Here is a 17,998-nt window from a genome sequence, read left to right as displayed (position 1 = left end):
CTGGGATATTTAAAGACCAGTGATCTGCAAGGCTTTAAACTCAGAGCCGGGATGTGCGATTACAGTCGCTTTTCTCAATTGTGATGTACAGGTCACAATTTTAAATAAGCCTCTCGAAAAATGTAAGGCGTTAAAACAAGCGAAAAAACAAGTCATCAATGAATGATAGGTGAATTGACAGGATTAGAGTGAGTTTAAAGTTAAGGATGGTATTATTAAGGATGATATTTTTAAGGTAGACACAAAATGCTGGAGTAACTCAGCGGGTCAGGCAGCATCTCGGGAGAGAAGGAATGGGTAACGTTTCAGTCACGCAGAACCAGTCAATCTCCATCTACCAATACTCTCCTCCACCTAGCAGAGCCGGTTCTTACCCTCAACAACTTCTCCTTTGACTCCTCCCACTTCCACCAAAGCCGAGGCGTAGCTATGGGCACTCGCATGGGCCTAGCTATGCCTGCCTCTTTGTAGGGTACGTCGAACAATCCCTGTTCCGGACGTACACCGGTCCCATCCCCGAACTCTACCTCCGCTACATTGATGACTGCATTGGTGCTACCTCTTGTACCCATGCAGAACTCACTGACTTCATACATTTCACCACTAATTTCCATCCTGCTCTTAAATATACTTGGACCATCTCCGACATCTCCCTACCGTTTCTGAATCTCACCATTTCCATCACAGGAGACAGACTAGTGACCGACAACTACAAAAAACCTACTGACTCCCATACCTCTCTTGACTACACTTCTTCCCACCCTGTTTCCTGTAAAAACTCTATCCCCTACTCCCAATCCCTCCGTCTACGCCGCATCTGCGCCCAGGATGAGGTGTTTCACACTAGGGCATCAGAGATGTCCTAATTCTTTAGGAAACCGGGCTTCCCCTCTTCCATTATAGATGAGGCTCTCACCAGGGTCTCCTCTATATCCCACAGCTCCGCTCTTGTTCCCCCCATTCGTAACAAGGACAGAGTCCCCCTTGTCCTCACCTTCCACCCCATCAGCCATCGTATACAACAGATTATCCTCCAACATTTCCGGCACCTCCAACAGGATTCTACTACTGGCCACATCTTCCCATCTCCTCCCCTTTCTGCTTTCCGCAGAGACCATTCCCGCCATAACTCCCTGGTCCACTCGCCCCCTTCCCACCCAAACCACCCCCTCCCCCTCGACTCCATCCAAGGACCCAAACAGTCTTTCCAGGTGAGGCAGAGGTTCACCTGCACCTCCTCCAACCTCATCTATTGTATCCGCTGTTCCAGATGTCAACTTCTCTACATCGGCGAGACCAAACACAGGCTCGGCGATCGTTTCACTCAACACCTTCGCTCAGTCCGCCTTATCCAACCTGATCTCCCGGTGGCTGAGCACTTCAACTCCCCCTCCCACTCCCAGTCTGACCTTTCTGTCATGGGCCTCCTCCATTGTCATAGTGAAGCCCAGCACAAATTGGAGGAACAGCATCTCATATTTCGCTTGGGCAGTTTACACCCCGGCGGTATGAACATTGACCTCTAACTTCAGTTAGTTCCTCTGTCCTTCTCTATCCCCTCCCCTTTCCCAGTTCTCCCACTGTCTTCCTGTCTCCTACTACATCCTATCTTGGTCCTGCCCCCTCCCCTGACATCAGTCTGAAGAAGGGTCTCGACCCCGAAACGTCACCCATTCCTTCTCTCCCAAGATGCTGCCTGACCTGCTGAGTTACTCCAGCGTTTTGTGTCTACCTTCGATTTAAACCAGCATCTGCAGTTTTTTTTCCTATAATATTTTTAAGTATGGGAGAGTAAAGAAGTCTGTCTGGAGGGAATAGAGGGAGGGATTCTGTTTCCAAAGGTAGGCGGGGAGACAGTGCAAGACAAGGGGGTGTGTTTAGTGAGAAAATAAATGTAAAATTCAGCTAAAATCTGTCGGTTATGAATGATACTTATTATAATTTATATGCAGGAAAATCTTCCCGATGTTGGGAGAGTCCAGAACCAGGGGTCACAGTTTAAGAATAAGAGGTAGACCATTTAGGACTGAGAAGAGGGAAAACTTTTTCACCCAGAGTTGTGAATCTGTGAAATTCTCTGCCTTGGACAATTCTGCAGCAAGCCTGCACTGTTGCACTAACAGTACCATCACTACATCAGTGCCAGACACACTGCCTTCATTTTAGTCACATTCAGCACCATGGATTCCCATGTTTTGAACAGAGCCCCACCTGAAGATTACACAAGGAGACATTGGGACAGCAGCGTACAAGATCTTCACAGCAAATTGCAGGTTGCAGCAAAGGTAATTCAAATTAAAATGTGACTGCCAAGAGACAACTCAATGTCTGCCATAAGAGTCTATATGAAACCCAAAAATCCTAATCGTGAAATAAGCATAGTGGGACAATATCATAACAATCTCAGTTCATGATACCCATACACCTGCACTTCAGAATCCCACTCCCGGCTTTTGTCCATTTGCCTTTACAATAATGCAGGTTGAAATTTTCTGGCTCAGCTTCTCGTGGTCAGTAAATCACATGGCCTATCACGTTTTAAACCTAATCTGTAGCTAAGTAACTCTTACCAGTATACCTTTTGGAATCTCAGCAGACAACCAACGCTGCTGATTTAACGGAAACAGATTACAAACAGTTCTTGGAACACATTCGTAACCTGGGGATATCTATACTTAAGAATAGTTCTCCTGCTCAATCAGGGGCATTTTTTGTCATCCAGCATCAGTCAGACTAAATAGTGTCGACTAATTTAAACAAAATGCAATTTAAACACAAGATAGACCAGTTATTTGAAAACAGCAAACTGGGTGAACCTTACATCTCTTCCACCAGCTATTGCAGCCTCACTGCAGAGACTGTTGGCAATGCTTTTAAGTTTCCTTTTAAGCTTTTAAGAATGTGTGTTGGCCCTCAAATAGTGGATTTAAGAGGCTTTTAGATAGGCACATCTACATGCAGAGAATGGAGGGATATAGATTATGTGCAGACAGATAAGAGTTGATCTTGACATCATGTTCAGCACAGACACTGTGGGCCGAGTGGTCTGGTCCTGTGCTGTACTTTTCCATAGATACACAAAATGCTGGAGTAACTCAACATGTCAGACAGCATCTCTGGAGAAAAGGAATAGGTGGCGTTTCGGGGAGACCCTTCATCAGACCCGTTTCCATGTTCGACATGATGCCTCATACCACAGTCAAAGCTGTTGAGAATTCAAGGACTGTACGACTCATGGTAGATGCAATGGTTTCACTCTAATTTAGTTCTCAAAATACAAACACAAGAAACTGTAGATGCTGGAATTTTGGGCAAAAAGCAAATTGCTGGAGGAACTCAGCAGCCCAAGCAACATCTGCGGAAAGTGAATAGACAGGCAATGTTTTAGGTCGCGATCAAAACTTCATCTGTCCATTTCCCTCCACAGATGCTGCTTGACCTGTGGAGCCCCTCCATAAACTGCATCACATTAATGTTTCTGTTCACAAAATGTCAATGGAATGGAGGCCGTTTGACCTGAAACTGATAACTCCAATGGGAGCTGTACATATGCTGAATGAACACTCCCAACCTACACAAGATAGCAAGTACTCAGAAAACAGTAGATTCAATAGGACCTTCATTTCCTGAACATTGGTTCCTTCAGGTAGCAACTGAATCAATGCTGTAGATAACATTAAGTTACTCCACAAGATGGATGATCCAGATAATGCCGTGCGTGTGCCCTCCAATGGGAGTACGGGTGCTCCCCGGCGTACGATGTGTCGACTTGCGAATAAAGAAAACTTATTGTAGTATAACTAAATATTGTCACAAAAATAATAAGTACAGGTATTTTAAATCATTACAATTTTTAGAATTTATATTCCTGAATATTCTATAGTCATAGTTGGCAGTGTGAACGGTGAAGAGGATGTTAGGAGGTTGCAGGGTGACCTGGACAGGTTGAGTGAGTGGGCAGATGCATGGCAGATGCAGTATAATGTAGATAAATGTGAGGTTATCCACTTTGGCGGCAAAAACAAGGAGGCAGCTTATTATCTCAATGGTGTCAGGTTAGGTAAGGGAGAAATGCAGCGAGACCTGGGTGTCCTTGTACACCAGTCACTGAAAGTTGGCGTGCAGCTACAGCAGGCAGTGAAGAAAGTTAATGGCATGTTGTGTTGGCCTTCGTAACAAGAGGATTTCAGTATAGGAGTAAAGAGGTTCTTCTGCAGTTGTATAGGGCCCTGTAAGACCACATCTGGAGTATTGTGTACAGTTTTGGTCTCCTAATTTGAGGAAGGACATCCTTGTGATTGAGGCAGTGCAGCGTAGGTTCACGAGATTGATCCCTGGGATGGCGGGACTGTCATGTGAGGAAAGATTGAAAAGACTAGGCTTGTATTCACTGGAGTTTAGAAGGATGAGAGGGGATCTATAGAGACGTATAATATTATAAAAGGACTGGACAAGCTAGATGCAGGAAAAATATTCCCAATGTTGGGCGAGTCCAGAACCAGGGGCCACAGTCTTAGAATAAAGGGGAGGCCATTTAAAACTGGGGTGAGAAGGAACATTTTCACCCAGAGAGTGGTGAATTTGTGGAATTCTCTGCCACAGAGGGCAGTGGAGGCCAAATCATTGGATGGGTTTAAGAGAGAGTTGGAGAGAGCTCTAGGGGCTAGTGGAATCAAGGGATATGGGGAGAAGGCAGGCACAGGTTACTGATTGTGGGCGATCAGCCATGATCACAATGAATGGTGGTGCTGGCTCGAAGGGCAGAATGGCCTCCTCCTGCACCTATTTTCTATGTTTCTATATTTCTATACAGCATGGAAACAGACCCTGCAGCCCAACCTGCTCACATCGACAAACAAGTCCCATCTACGCTAGTCCCACCTGCCCGTCTTTGGCCCATATCCCTCTAAACCTGTCCTATCCATGTACCCAATTGTTTCTTAAATGTTACAATAGTCTCTGTCTCAACTACCTCATCTGGTAGCTGGTTCCATACACCCACCTTCCTTTGTGTGAAGGTATTCTTCTGGACAAACCCAAGCAAATGAGAGAATGAGAGGAGCATGCAGAGGTGAGCACTGTGTTTTGTTAACAGTCCCAGGAGCAAGTGCAGCTGGTAATTACAATTCATTAAGTATCTTCCCTTTTTATCATATCATATCATATATCTACAGCCGGAAACAGGCCTTTTCGGCCCTCCAAGTCCGTGCCGCCCAGCGATCCCCGTACATTAACACTATCCTACACCCACTAGGGACAATTTTTACATTTACCCAGTCAATTAACCTACATACCTTTTAGAAGGAAATGACTGAAAGTTTATGACAAAGGCCACTCATTGATCTAGATTTTGGATTAGAAAGTTGACACAACTGTTAACGCTTCCCATAATAGTGTGAAACCAAGCAATTTCTGAAGTGTATGCAGTTGGACACAGGAATGACAACATTAAACTAATGGATGATGAATTCTTACATTCTGTGCAGCGACATTAAATTTTGTTATCACCTAAATACATTCCGTACACATCTTCCCAAAAGCTGGAACTTTATATGCACAGGAGCACCTTTTATGGTTCTTTACGAGATTAGCCGAGTCATGATGTTTGCAGGTCAAACATGCAAATATTGCCAGCTCGATGCACTACAGCGATCGTAATAATCAAATCACTTTTCTCCCAGAACCCACACAACTGACATTTGATGCAGCATTCTTCAGACTCCTGATAAAGAGCCACTAACTCAGCATAGATCAGCAGAGAATCATTCCTCAGTCTGTGGGGCTCAGGTGCTCAATGTTCAGGTCCAGGTCCAGGCCCAGGCTCCGGCTGCTTCCCCCGGCACCAGGCCTGGCTCTCCCGCTCCCAAGAGACAGGCAGCCGAGCCCTGCTCAACGGGCCCCAACTGCGCAAGCGCGGACGCGTTTGTTCTGCACACGCGCGGATGCGGCGGCCATCTTACGTAAGTACCAGATCAACGGAGCCCCAACTTCGCATGCACGTTTTTTTAAACTTTAAAATGGAATGACTTTAAAAATATAACACTGATTTCAATGAAACTTCTTCCATAGGGACAACAGTGAGAGAGGTGGGTCTAAAATTGTCACGCTATCATGTACCGTTTTGGCTGTACTTCAGGAACAAACGAGAGTTTTAGTATATAGATGGGCCAAATGCAGGCAGGTGGGACTAGTTTAGATGGGTTATGTTCGTCGGTGTGGGCAAGTTGGGCCAAAGGGCCAAGGAGATTCCCCACATTACAGACGGGCTGAAAAGAAAGTAGTTACACATTTCAAGTGTGCAAATCTCTTACTTTTGGCATAGGACAACACCTATAGTCTCCTGAGAACATCAGGCAGCAGGTTTCTTTTCCAGGGCAGAACACAGTGTCATTGCACAGCACATTTGAAACTGCAAAGAGAACATGATAAAGGTAACAAACAGTTGAACAAAACTAGAAAATCATCAAGGGAGGAAGAAATTAAAAGAAGGACAATGAGAGAGGAACAGGGGGCAGAAATAATTGAATTCTCATGTGTGAAGTAATTCATAAAAACCCAATACATTAGCAAGTTCAAACATCTCTCGAGCTACAAACTTGAAATAGTTTATTTATTTGGAAATTTGAAAGATTTGTTAGATAGAAATTCAGAAAATAGGTGCGGGAGGAGGCCATTTGGCCCTTCGAGCCATTCATTGTGATCATGGCTGATCATCCACAATAGGTAACCTGTACCTGCCTTCTCCCCATATCCCTTGACTCCACTAGCCCTTATCTTTTAAATAGCTCTATCTTTTAAATTCATCTAGTGAATTGGCCTCCACTGCCTTCTGTGGCAGAGAATTCCACAATTTCACAATTCTCTGGGTGAAAAAGTTTCTTCTCACCTCAGTTTTAAATGGCCTCCCCTTCATTCCTAGACTGTGGCCCCCGGTTCTGGACTCCCCCAACATTGGGAACATTTGTCCTCATCTAGCTTGTCCAGTCCTTTTATAATTTAATACATCTCTATAAGCTCCCCTCTCATCCTTCTAAACTCCAGAGAATACATGCCCAGTCTTTCCAATCTTTCCTCATACCACAGACCCACCATCCCGGGGATTAACCTCGTGAACCTACGCTGCAATGCCTCAATGGCAAGGATCTCCTTCCTCAAATTAGGAGACCAAAACTGCACACAATACTCCAAATGTGGTCTCACCAGGGCCCTATACAACTGCAGAAGGACCTCTTTACTCCTATACTCCAATCCTCTCGTTATGAAGGCCAACATGCAATTAACTTTCTTCACTGCCTGCTGTACCTGCACACTTACTTTCAGTGACTGGTGTACAAGGACACCCAGGTCTCGCTGCACTTCCCCTTTAACTAATCTGACACCATTGAGATAATAATCTGCCTCCTTGTTTTTGCCGCCACAGTGGATAACCTCACATTTATCTACATTATACTGCATCTGCCATGCATCTGCCCATTCACTCAACCTGTCCAAGTCACCCTGCAACCTCCTAACATCCTCTTCGATGTTCACACTGCCACCCAGCTTTGTGTCATCTGCACACTTGCTTCTAACATCCAAATCATTAATATATATTGTAAATAGTTGCGGCCCCAGCACCGAGCCTTGCGGCACCCCACTCGCCACTGCCTGCCATTCCATTAATTTACTGGATTATACTAGATTATTTTCTCCAGAACATCAGAGTATGCGGGAGACATGATAGAAGTATATACGTGGACAGCGTGGCACAGAACTTTTTTCTCCAGATGGAAACTCAAATACGAGAGGGCATAGCTCTAAAGTGAGAAGGGCACAGTTTAGAAGTAGATGTGTCGGGCAGGTTTTTATTTTTACAAAGGCTTGTGGGTGCCTGGAACATGCGGCCAGGGTGGTGATTCAGGAAGATACAATAGTGGCATTCAAGAGACACTTGGTTAGGCATATGAACATGTAGGGAATGAAGAGATATGAACTATGTGCATCAGAACAGTAGGTCTTGGCATCATGTTCAACAAGGACATTGTTGGCCGAAGATTCAAGATTCTAAATCGTAGTTCAGGCAGTTCCTGCGGAGGAAAATTGACAGACCACATTTCACATCACCGTGAAGAAGGATCCCACCCAAAATATCATCTGTGCATTTCCCTCCAGAGTCTGCCGGGCCTGCTAAGTTCCTCTGGCAATCTTTTTCTGCTCAATTTCTTCTAGGCTCTGCCTTACACAGGCCTAGTGTTTGTGTAGAAGGAACTGCAGGTGCTGGTTTAAACCAAAGATAGACACAAAATGCTGGAGTAGCTCAGTGGGACAGGCAGCATCTCTAGAGAGAAGGAATAGGTGACGTTTTGGATCAAGACTGAAGAATGGTCTCGACCCGAAACGTCACCCATTCTGTCTCTCCACAGATGCTGCCTGTCTCACTGAGTTACTCCAGCATTTTGTGTCTATCTTCAGCCTGTCGTTTATGTTCCTTCACACCTCCTGTCTTTTTTTCTGCAACTTAAAAAGTATATTTACAACTTTTCCCACTATCAATAAAAGTCAATTGAAACAACACGTTAACTGTTTACACTCTACCATTTGCGCTGTTTGATCTGCCAAGTATTTCCAACATTTTAGTCTTATCTTCAATTAACTTTCAGAATTGCTAGTTTTGCAATAGTTACAATGAAGTCACTGGACATTGCACGAGGTGTTGCTCTCCCCTGACACAGACTCAATGCTGAAATGTCCGTGTTTCAGCCCGTGTTTCAATGCAAACTAGAATTGTTGGTGAGGAAACATGCCAAACCATTGGTATTTAATCACATGGGGCTTCCACCCTGTTCCCATGTCCCACCATCGTTTAATTCTGACACTGTCCCGGTTCATTAATCAACGCTGAGAAATGTTGGGAGGCAGTTTCCTTGCAGAGGGCTGCATCCAGAATAACCACTTGGGCCAAGGACAGACAACTGGCAACTTGGGAGTCTGAACCCATCTGACCCAGCCTGCAGTAGCTGCCAGTAACTTTTTAGAAAAGTGATAACATTCTCAGTTAAAACATAGCTTGAAATTCATCCAGCAATGATAATTGAAAATATATCCATTCCGGCTTGAACGGAGAAACATGATGTTTGAATATATTGGAAAGCCTAGAATGACTGGAGTCTGAATACTTGCAGCAACTTACCAATGGGTTTGATGCAGGTTTTCCGTGCCTTATCACACTGGAAGCCCTTTGGACAACAGCGATCACCACAACATACAGCCTGTAATCAGATGGAATTGGGGGTCAGCTTCAGGAAAGAGTGCAATGGTTAAAAATTAAAACAATATTTCTTCCACTCAACCTGATAGACTGAAAAGTTAACAGATAATATCTAGTGGTGTCTGTTTCATGTACAAAGGATGCAATATTGCAGGCTGCATTAAAATTAAAATATATATTTAAAAATCAACTATTTACAGCATAGATAAAACTAAAGTTGTTAAAGTTAAACCAATACTACTGTTCTCATTTCACAGTCAACCGAAGCACCGATGGGCAGGTTGAGGCCGGTCATTTAAAAGTTATTGTACATTTGAACAGGTACATGAATAGGAAGAGTTTAGAGGAATATGTGTAAAATGCAGGCAAATGGAAAAGGCATAGATGAGATCGTTGCCAGCATTGACGGCTTGGTGTCCAAGGCATGTTTCTGTGCTGTATGACTGACAACCAAACAGGTGGAAAAGAGGCAAATCCAGAAATTATAGCAGCACTGCTCTTTTAAGGTGATCGTAATCTTAACTTATTTCCTTAATTCCTCAAACCTTACAATGGGCCTGGTTTGCAGAGGAAATTATTTTATAACGTGTACGCAATGATACGGAATGAGAATCTTGTGAAAGGTCTCCATTTGCCTGAACAAAGCACTTGGGAGGCATTTCAGCTTCTTTAGTTCGTGATCTCAGTCACGTCAGATGTTCTGACCAAACAAGAAGAGTTTCAGGCTCAGTGGTGGGGAAAGTGAAGTGCTGCTTGGCTTTCCTGTTCCTTTCTGAAGGCAAAGAATGACAAAGGCTTATTATACTGCAGTAATAGCGAGTGACAATCCAGGACTTGAAAGACCAATAATATCCATGTTAAAAAATATCCTTTGCATACTTAAAAGTCAAACCCTTCATCAGTAACAGTAGGTTAATGTGATAATCTGCATATATTATTTGTTCCTGAGCTTTTCTGAAGACCACTAATAACAAGGCGCAGAGTGCCATTGTATACATGACAACACAACTGGGTACAAAGAGCTGAATCTGCCTTTCATATATCTGAATTAGACTCTACTTGCTGTGCAATGAAGCGATATTTTGCAACATTTTTGATGTGCTTCCAATATATCTTTGGGAAGGGTGGGTGCAGTGGTTATTTTCAAACAAACGTGTACCAGTTGCATGAGCAAGTACACTCAATTATATCATAACCAGAAAACAATGCTTCTCAGTACAATTGGGAACATTAAGGGAATTCTCTCATCACTGGAGCTCCTGAACATTGACTGTCAGTCATTGACAGCTGAGTGTCTATCTGATAAGTTCAACTTTAAGCTTCAATAATTGAAGATGTTATGATGAGCAGTCCAAGGCACATTTTTCAAGGAACTAGAGGAAAGGACAGCTAAATACCCAGACATAAACTACCAAACAGCCTCTTTGGCACACACGAAATGCTGGAGTAACTCAGCAGGTCAGGCAGCATCTCTGTAGAGAAGGAACGGGTGACATTTCGGGTCGAGACCCTTCTTCAGACTCTTTGGCAGTCAGGTGTTTGAAATACAAGATAGAGAAGCATAAAAACCAATGATTATGACCCTAATATATGGTTGGGCTAAATGGGTAATTTCTCAGCCAGATTTCCTATGACTTCCTGTCAATAGAGATGTTTTGACCAAGTCAAATGTGAGAACATCAGAAAAAACTCGGATATGCATTCTCCATTCTGTATCATTACAGAAAAGTAATTGTCCTGAACTAAGTGAATCTGCCAACAGTTGGTGAACATGTTCACTGGATGTAAAAGAGAGCAGTTTCAAAGCTCACTTTGCTGGGCAGTTTATTCAGCCTACGTTGGAGAGAAGAATGAGCTCCACCTTCAAAAACACAAAGGTTAGTGTTTTCCAGCATTTGCTGCATTAGCCAAGTCAATGACTATCAGAGCAAAATATACTAAACCCATAAAGGCTTTCATAGCACAAGTTTCTAATAGTATGCTAATACTTGATAACAAAGAATGTAAACCCAAACCTCAATTCAAAAGCACAATAATGCAAATAACACAGAATCAGGAGATGGAAACAAAATGTTTTAAATATTGTGGTTTGTTTCCACATGTTTCAGATCAAACACTTATATCAACCTGGAAAAGCTATTAAAGAAACATGTTCAATTGCAGAAATAGTGGGGACAGTGTGAACAAAATTAAAATTATGTGTGGGAGTACACAATTAATATTCCATTCCTGTCCCACTGACATCTCCCGACATTCCTCTTCTATTGTTTCAATCAACAACAACCGCCACTGACCCACATGAAGTCCCTCCTGCTCGCCGTACTATCTATCACAGCACTTCCGCCATTCACCCACATGAAGTCCCTCCTGCTCGCCGTACTATCTATCACAGCACTTCCTTGTGGTCCACTCTTCCTCTTCTCCCTTTCTCTGCCATTTCCCCATAATCTAATTCCTAACTTTTCCCCACAAGATACAATGAAAGGTCTTTGGCCCAGCACACCAATTCCCCACAGATAGTGGCTAACCTACAGATTTCTAGCATTTTGCTTTCACATAAAGAAGAAAAAAAAAACAAACACTCAGTGCCAATATATGTATGGAAAGTTAATTATGAATTATGGGTGCTGTACTAGTACTTATTTCAAAGAAAAACCATAAAAGGTAAGTTAATTCAGGACTTACATCTTTCATAGGACAGCAGCCCCAACCAAAGTCTGTCGAGGTACAACAGGTATATCCCTCAGAGCAAGACATGTTCCCACAAAGCTCGCTCTCAGCCGTACGCAGGTTTTCGACTCCAGAAACCAATGGCAATTCTTCATCTACTCCAGTCCTTCTGCATCTGGCCTTGACTAGATCACACTTGTATCCCTTTGGACAACAATGCTCCCAATCCTTGCAAATGGTTGCCTTAACAGAAAGGAAAAAAAATTAAAACCAGCATTTTATATAAAAAAACATCCGAGTAGATAAAAGGCTTTGAGTAAATTTATGAAGAAAATAATATTCCGAGGTTCTATAAAAGCATTTACTCATTTGAACACGTGTTCCATTACGTTTTATTTGCATTAAACTGGTGGCAGCAAATAGTGGTGCAAGAAGTTCAGTTAAAAAGCCACTGTGGTGTGCACAAGATAGTAATCATGAAGGAAGGACATTAAAACAAACAAATCTTACATCAGTGAGTGGGCAGCAACCATAGACTCCTTTAGAAGTCAGCATGCACGTGTACTCGGGCGGGCAGTCCGTATTATCCAGACACACATTTTCAGTCACTGCATTCGTTGTTCCTGCTTGCACAAATGGGGTTGTTTCTACTTCTTCCCACTGGAATTAGAGAGACAAGATCTCATTTCTCATTCATTTCAAAGTATTTTTGTTCATCATGGTCTATGGTTCTGGTTCTGAGCCAAGCATCTATTTGGCCACAAAATCTATTGTAAATCTTCAGCAACAAATATTGAATCCCCAAAATGTATTGTCTGATAACAGCTCAGGGGATACAAATTACCATACCAAGCACAATTTTCACATCAGATGATTGATTTCTCTGAAAAATAAAAATACTACAGTATTCCGACTAATCAGCCAACAAATGTAGATTGTAGATGGTGAAGATGGTTGTCAAACATTGCAGCAGGATCTTGATCAGTTGGGCAGTTCAACTGAGGAATGGTTGATGGATTTAAGAGAGAGAAATGAGACATGTTACATTTTGGGAAGACTAGCATGGACCTGACCTACACAGTGAATTGTAGGGCTCGGGGGAGTGTTGTAGAGCAGAGGATCTAGGAATGCAGGTATATAGCTCATTGAAAGCGACACCAGAGGCAGATAAGGTGGTCAAAAAGGCTTTCTGCACATTGGCCTTCATCAGAGTATTGACCATAGAAGTTTGGAGGTCATGTGGCAATTATATAAGATGTTGGTGAGGCCACATTTAGAGTATTGTGTTCAGTCCTAGGCTTCATGTTTTGGCAAAAAATGTTGTCAAGCTGGAAAGCGCACAGAGAAGATTTACAAGGGTGTTGCCAGGACTCGAGGGTTCAGTTCTAGGCTTCATGTTTTTGGGAAAATGTTGTCAAGCTGGAAAGCGTTCAGAGAACATTTACAAGGATGTTGCCAGGACTCGAGGGCCTGAGCTATAGGGAGAGATTGAGCAGGCTAGCTCTATTCCTTGGAGTGCAGGAGGATGAGGGGGTGATCTTAGAGTGGTGTACAAAATAATGAAAGGAATAGATCAGGTAGACACACAGTCTCTTGCCCAGAGTAGTGGAATCGAGGAACCAGAGGACATACATTTAAGGTGAGGGGGGGAAGATTTAATAAGAACCTGAGGGGTAACTTTTCACACAGAGAGTGGTGGATATATGGAACGAGCTGCCAGAGGAGGTATTTGAGGCAGGTAGTATCGCAATGTTTAAGAAACATTTGGACAGGTACATGAATAAGCCAAGATTAGTAGGATATGGGCCAAACACAGGTAGTGTAGGTACCAAAAACTAGTGTAGATGGCTCATGTTGGTCGGTGTGGGAATTAGGGCCGAAGGGCCTGTTTCCACACTGTATGACTCTATAAACAGTGACTAATGAACAGAATTGTTTTCGTGAGCAAGGATAACTGGATTCAATTCAGCTTTCAATACAATACCAGACTTACTGAGAAGCTGCTGAAACTGGGGCTTAACACTCCCCTGTGTGCCTGGATCCTGGACTTTCTCACCGCCAGGGCCCAAGTGGTCAAGATTGGAAGACATACTTCAAACCCCCTCACCCTGAACCCAGGGTTGCGTCCTTAGCCCCCTACTGTACTCCCTGTACACACATGACTGTGTGGCCAGGTTCAGCTCCAACCCCATCATCAAGTTTGCTGATGACACTGTGGTGGTGGGCCTGATCTCCGATAACGATGAGAAGGCCTACCGGGAGGAGGTGGCTGATCTGGCACTCTGGTGTCAGGACCACAGCCTCCTCTTGAATGTCAAAAAAACTAAGGAGCTGATTGTGGACTTTAGAAGGGCTCAAGGTCCGAGGACATGCACGCCCCTGGAGTTAAATGGGACTACTGTGGATAGGGTGAGCAGCTTTAAATACCTGGGAGTCCACATCACAGAGGATCTGACATGGACAACACACATTGCCGCACTGGTGAGTAAGGCAAGGCAGTGCCTTTACCACCTCAATTGAGGAAATTCAGAGTCTCTCTGAGGATCCTTCAGTGCTTCTAATCTGGGGCTGTAGAAAGCATCTTGTCCGGGAACATCACAATCTGGTTTGGGAACAGCTCTGCCCAGGACAGGAAGGCTCTGTGGAGAGTAGTGCATTCGGCTGAACGCACTATGGGAACTACACTTGCCCCCCCTGCAGGACCTATACATCAGGAGGTGCAGATCCAGAGCCAGCAACATTATGGGGAACCCCTACCACCCCAGCAACGGACTGTTCCAGCTGCTACGGTCAGGCAAACGCTTCCGCTGTCACGCTGTGAAAACAGAGAGGATGAGACGGAGTTTCTTCCCACAGGCAATCAGGACTGTTAACTCTCATATCACCAGGAACTAATTTAATTTACTGAATTAATTTATTTTTTGTGTTAAAATGTTTTTTTCTATTCTGTTTTGTAGTTTAGCACAATCCGCAGGCGTTGCCACTTTCATTTCACTGCACATCTTGTATATGTATGTGACAAATAAACTTGACTTGACTTGACTTGGCTTGTTCGGGCCATTGATAAACTACCGAGATTAGGAAACTAAATGCTAGGACCAAAAAAATGCTCAGAATGTCGTCAGCCAAGCTTATTCCTTGCATTACAAATAAACCACATGAGAAGACTGTCATGGCTTGTCAAACAATGGCAGGATGTAAACTAGGTCTGCATAAAAACTAGCTCACATCACATTCTCTGTCAGAAAATTGTGAAGCGGATATACCTGGAGAAATAAAATTATTAATAAAGTACAAGTCCTCAAGCCATTTCAAAATATCTAGAACACTGAAAAATCGAAAAATTGAAATGAAAGGATTTTTAAAAACATACTTGACCAAAATATTAAAAGTGTAAATTTGGCTTAAAATTACTCAATATACTTCTAAACAAAATTACTGAAATTTCTATTGCTTAATTTACAGCATAGAATGTAATGTTGATTTACCAGGGTAGTGCCAGTGCTGATTGCTGGGACCTTCTCCACCCAGGGTATGGTAGTCACACTAATGCAAGCTGAATGCTTGGTATCACAGGTGGTATTTTCAGGACAGCAGTGGATCATATCAGAACAGCAAACTGCCTGCAACAGAGAAATATGCAATCATGAATGGAAAATATAAAACCTTGTGCTTTGTACAGACAGTCTTAACAGTAAGCGATTCAATCCATATTAAATGTTGACTATAAAATTACACCTGGGATTTTTATACCTGCATGAATACAGAGTCTATATTTCAAATAATAATCACCCCAAACTAAACTCATGTAGTCTCCCTGCACTTCAATTAGCTGAAGTAGATTTGCAGTCCATTTCCAACCTCTCCCTGCAGCTAATCATCCTGCTAAGCCTCCCCTGCACCCTTTCCTAAGCCTCCACATCCTTCTTGTTTTGGGGCGACCAGAACTGCATGCAATACTCAAAAACAGCCTAATCAAAGTCCTACACCTCATGATTTCCTGACTCTTATACTCAATGCCTTGACTAACGAAGGTATGCAAATTATATGCCTTCTTTATCACAATCGACTTGTGTTGCCACTTTCAGGGAGTTATGGACCTAGACTCTGATCCCCATGTATTAATGCTGTTAAGGGTTCTTACTTAATCGTTTATTTTCCCTATTACATTCGGTCACACAAAGTGCAATACTTCACATTTGCTCTGATTAAACTCCATTAGCCATTTCTCTGCCTATTTCTATAACTAATCTGCAGTATATGCCACTGTATAATTTGACAGCCTTCATAGTCCACAATTCCAGCAATCTTAGTGTCATCTGCAAACTTACTAACCAATTTAGCTAAGGTTATGTCAGAGTTATTTATATATATCAGAAATAGAGGTCCCAGCAAAGATCCCTATGGAACATCACTGATCACAGACCTCCAGCCAGAATGTCATCCTTCCACCACAATCTTCTGTCTTCTATCAGTAAGCCAATAATGAATCCATACCACCAAGTCACTGTTAAACCTCTGCACCTGAATCTTTTGGATCAGGCTACCATGGAGGACTATCAAATGCAGACAACATCCACAATCCTACCATCATCAATCACCTTCATCACCTCTTAAAAAAAAACTCAAAGAAGTTAGTGAGACACAACCTGCCATGTACAAAGCTATGCTAACTGTCCCCAATTAACATATTCTCTTCCATATGGGAGTAAATCCTATCCCAAACAACCCTCTCCAATAATTTGCATACCACCAAGGTCCTATAATTTCCTATAATTTCCTGGATTCCTATAATTTCCTGGATTCTCTCCCCTTAACAAATGAATAACATTTGCTACTCTCCTGCTCAGAGCTTTGTAACCTGGGATAGATCCCATAAGGTCCCTCCACATTGTATTCACCTCGTGCTTCTCAATCTCAAACTACCCTTGCATATTAGTGTACTCCACATTGATCTCACTGTCCTCCATGTCCTTCGCCTTGGTAAAAACAGCTGCAAAGTACATTTAGTACTCCGTCTATGTCCTCTGACTCCAAGCACAAATTCCCTCCTTTATCCTTGAGTGGTCCGTTCTTGTCCTGTTTACCTTCGTTTTTAATGTTATGTATAAAAAACCATGGGATTTTCTTTAATCCGACTTACCAAAGCCATTTTGTGGCCCCTATTAATCACCTGAATCTTTCCTCCTTGCTTTATATTCCTCAAAGACTGTCTGATTTTTTTTTTTTTAACTTGTTTATGCTTTCTCTTTTGACCAAATTTACGACCTCTTTGGTTCTCCAATTTTCCATTTCTTTGACATCCTGATCCCTCTCCTTACTGGAACTTGTCAGTCTTGATCAATTGCCCTTTAAACAACTCCCCATGTCAGATATGGACTTGCCCAATAACAACTACCCCCAATGTATCCTCCTGCCCAATAACATTGCAATTTGCCTTACTCCAATTCAGTACTTTCCCATAATCCAGTCTTGTTCCTATTCATAACAATCTTAAAAATTATGGAATTGTGGTCACTGTTCCCAAAATGCTCTTCCACTGAAACATCAGTTACCTGGCCAAGCTTGTTCCCGCAACACAAGTCTGAAGAAGGGTCTCGATCCGAAACAGGTCTGAAGGGTCTCCACCCGAAACGTCACCCATTCATTCTCTCCGGAGATGCTGCCTGTCCCGCTGAGTTACTCCAGCATTTTGTGTCTCCCACAACACAAGGTGTTCCCTTCTCAGGATTATCCACATACTGTTTCAAGAAACCTCTTGGACACACCTAACAAATTCTGCCCTATCCAAGCCTTTGGAACTGAGCAAGACCCAGTGGACATTGAGGAAGTTAGGTCACCCATTAAGACAACCCTGTTCCTTTGGTATCTTTCAGTAATCCCTCTACATATCTGTACCTCCATTTCCCACTTGCTATTGGGAAGCCTATAGTACAATCCCATTTGAGTGCTTGCACTTTTCTTATTTTTGAGCTCGATCCATTATCGTCTCAGCAGATAAACCCTCCACCATGTCCTCTGAGTGTACCATGATATTCTCCATGATTAGTAAAGCAACTCCTCCATTTCTTTTCCCTCCCT

The 17,998-nt window shown here is 43.0% G+C and overlaps 1 protein-coding gene across 1 annotated transcript in view; it reads right to left on the bottom strand.

Moving 5' to 3' along the window:
• Positions 1–17,998, bottom strand: part of LOC144590171 (progranulin-like) — a 65,233-nt gene that overhangs the window by 15,926 nt on the left and 31,309 nt on the right. Inside the window, exons 3-7 of the mRNA XM_078394989.1 lie at positions 15,406–15,540; positions 12,428–12,577; positions 11,933–12,160; positions 9,170–9,248; positions 6,312–6,409 (exon numbers count right to left, since the gene is read on the bottom strand). Of these exons, the coding sequence (XP_078251115.1) occupies positions 6,312–6,409; positions 9,170–9,248; positions 11,933–12,160; positions 12,428–12,577; positions 15,406–15,540 (690 nt within the window). The remainder of the gene's footprint in view (positions 1–6,311; positions 6,410–9,169; positions 9,249–11,932; positions 12,161–12,427; positions 12,578–15,405; positions 15,541–17,998) is intronic.

This window comes from Rhinoraja longicauda, unplaced genomic scaffold (genome assembly GCF_053455715.1).
Source record: "Rhinoraja longicauda isolate Sanriku21f unplaced genomic scaffold, sRhiLon1.1 Scf000147, whole genome shotgun sequence".
Lineage (NCBI taxonomy): Eukaryota > Metazoa > Chordata > Chondrichthyes > Rajiformes > Arhynchobatidae > Rhinoraja > Rhinoraja longicauda.
The sequence above is the reverse complement of the archived record's forward strand: the minus strand, read 5'-3'. Positions and strand labels throughout refer to the sequence as shown.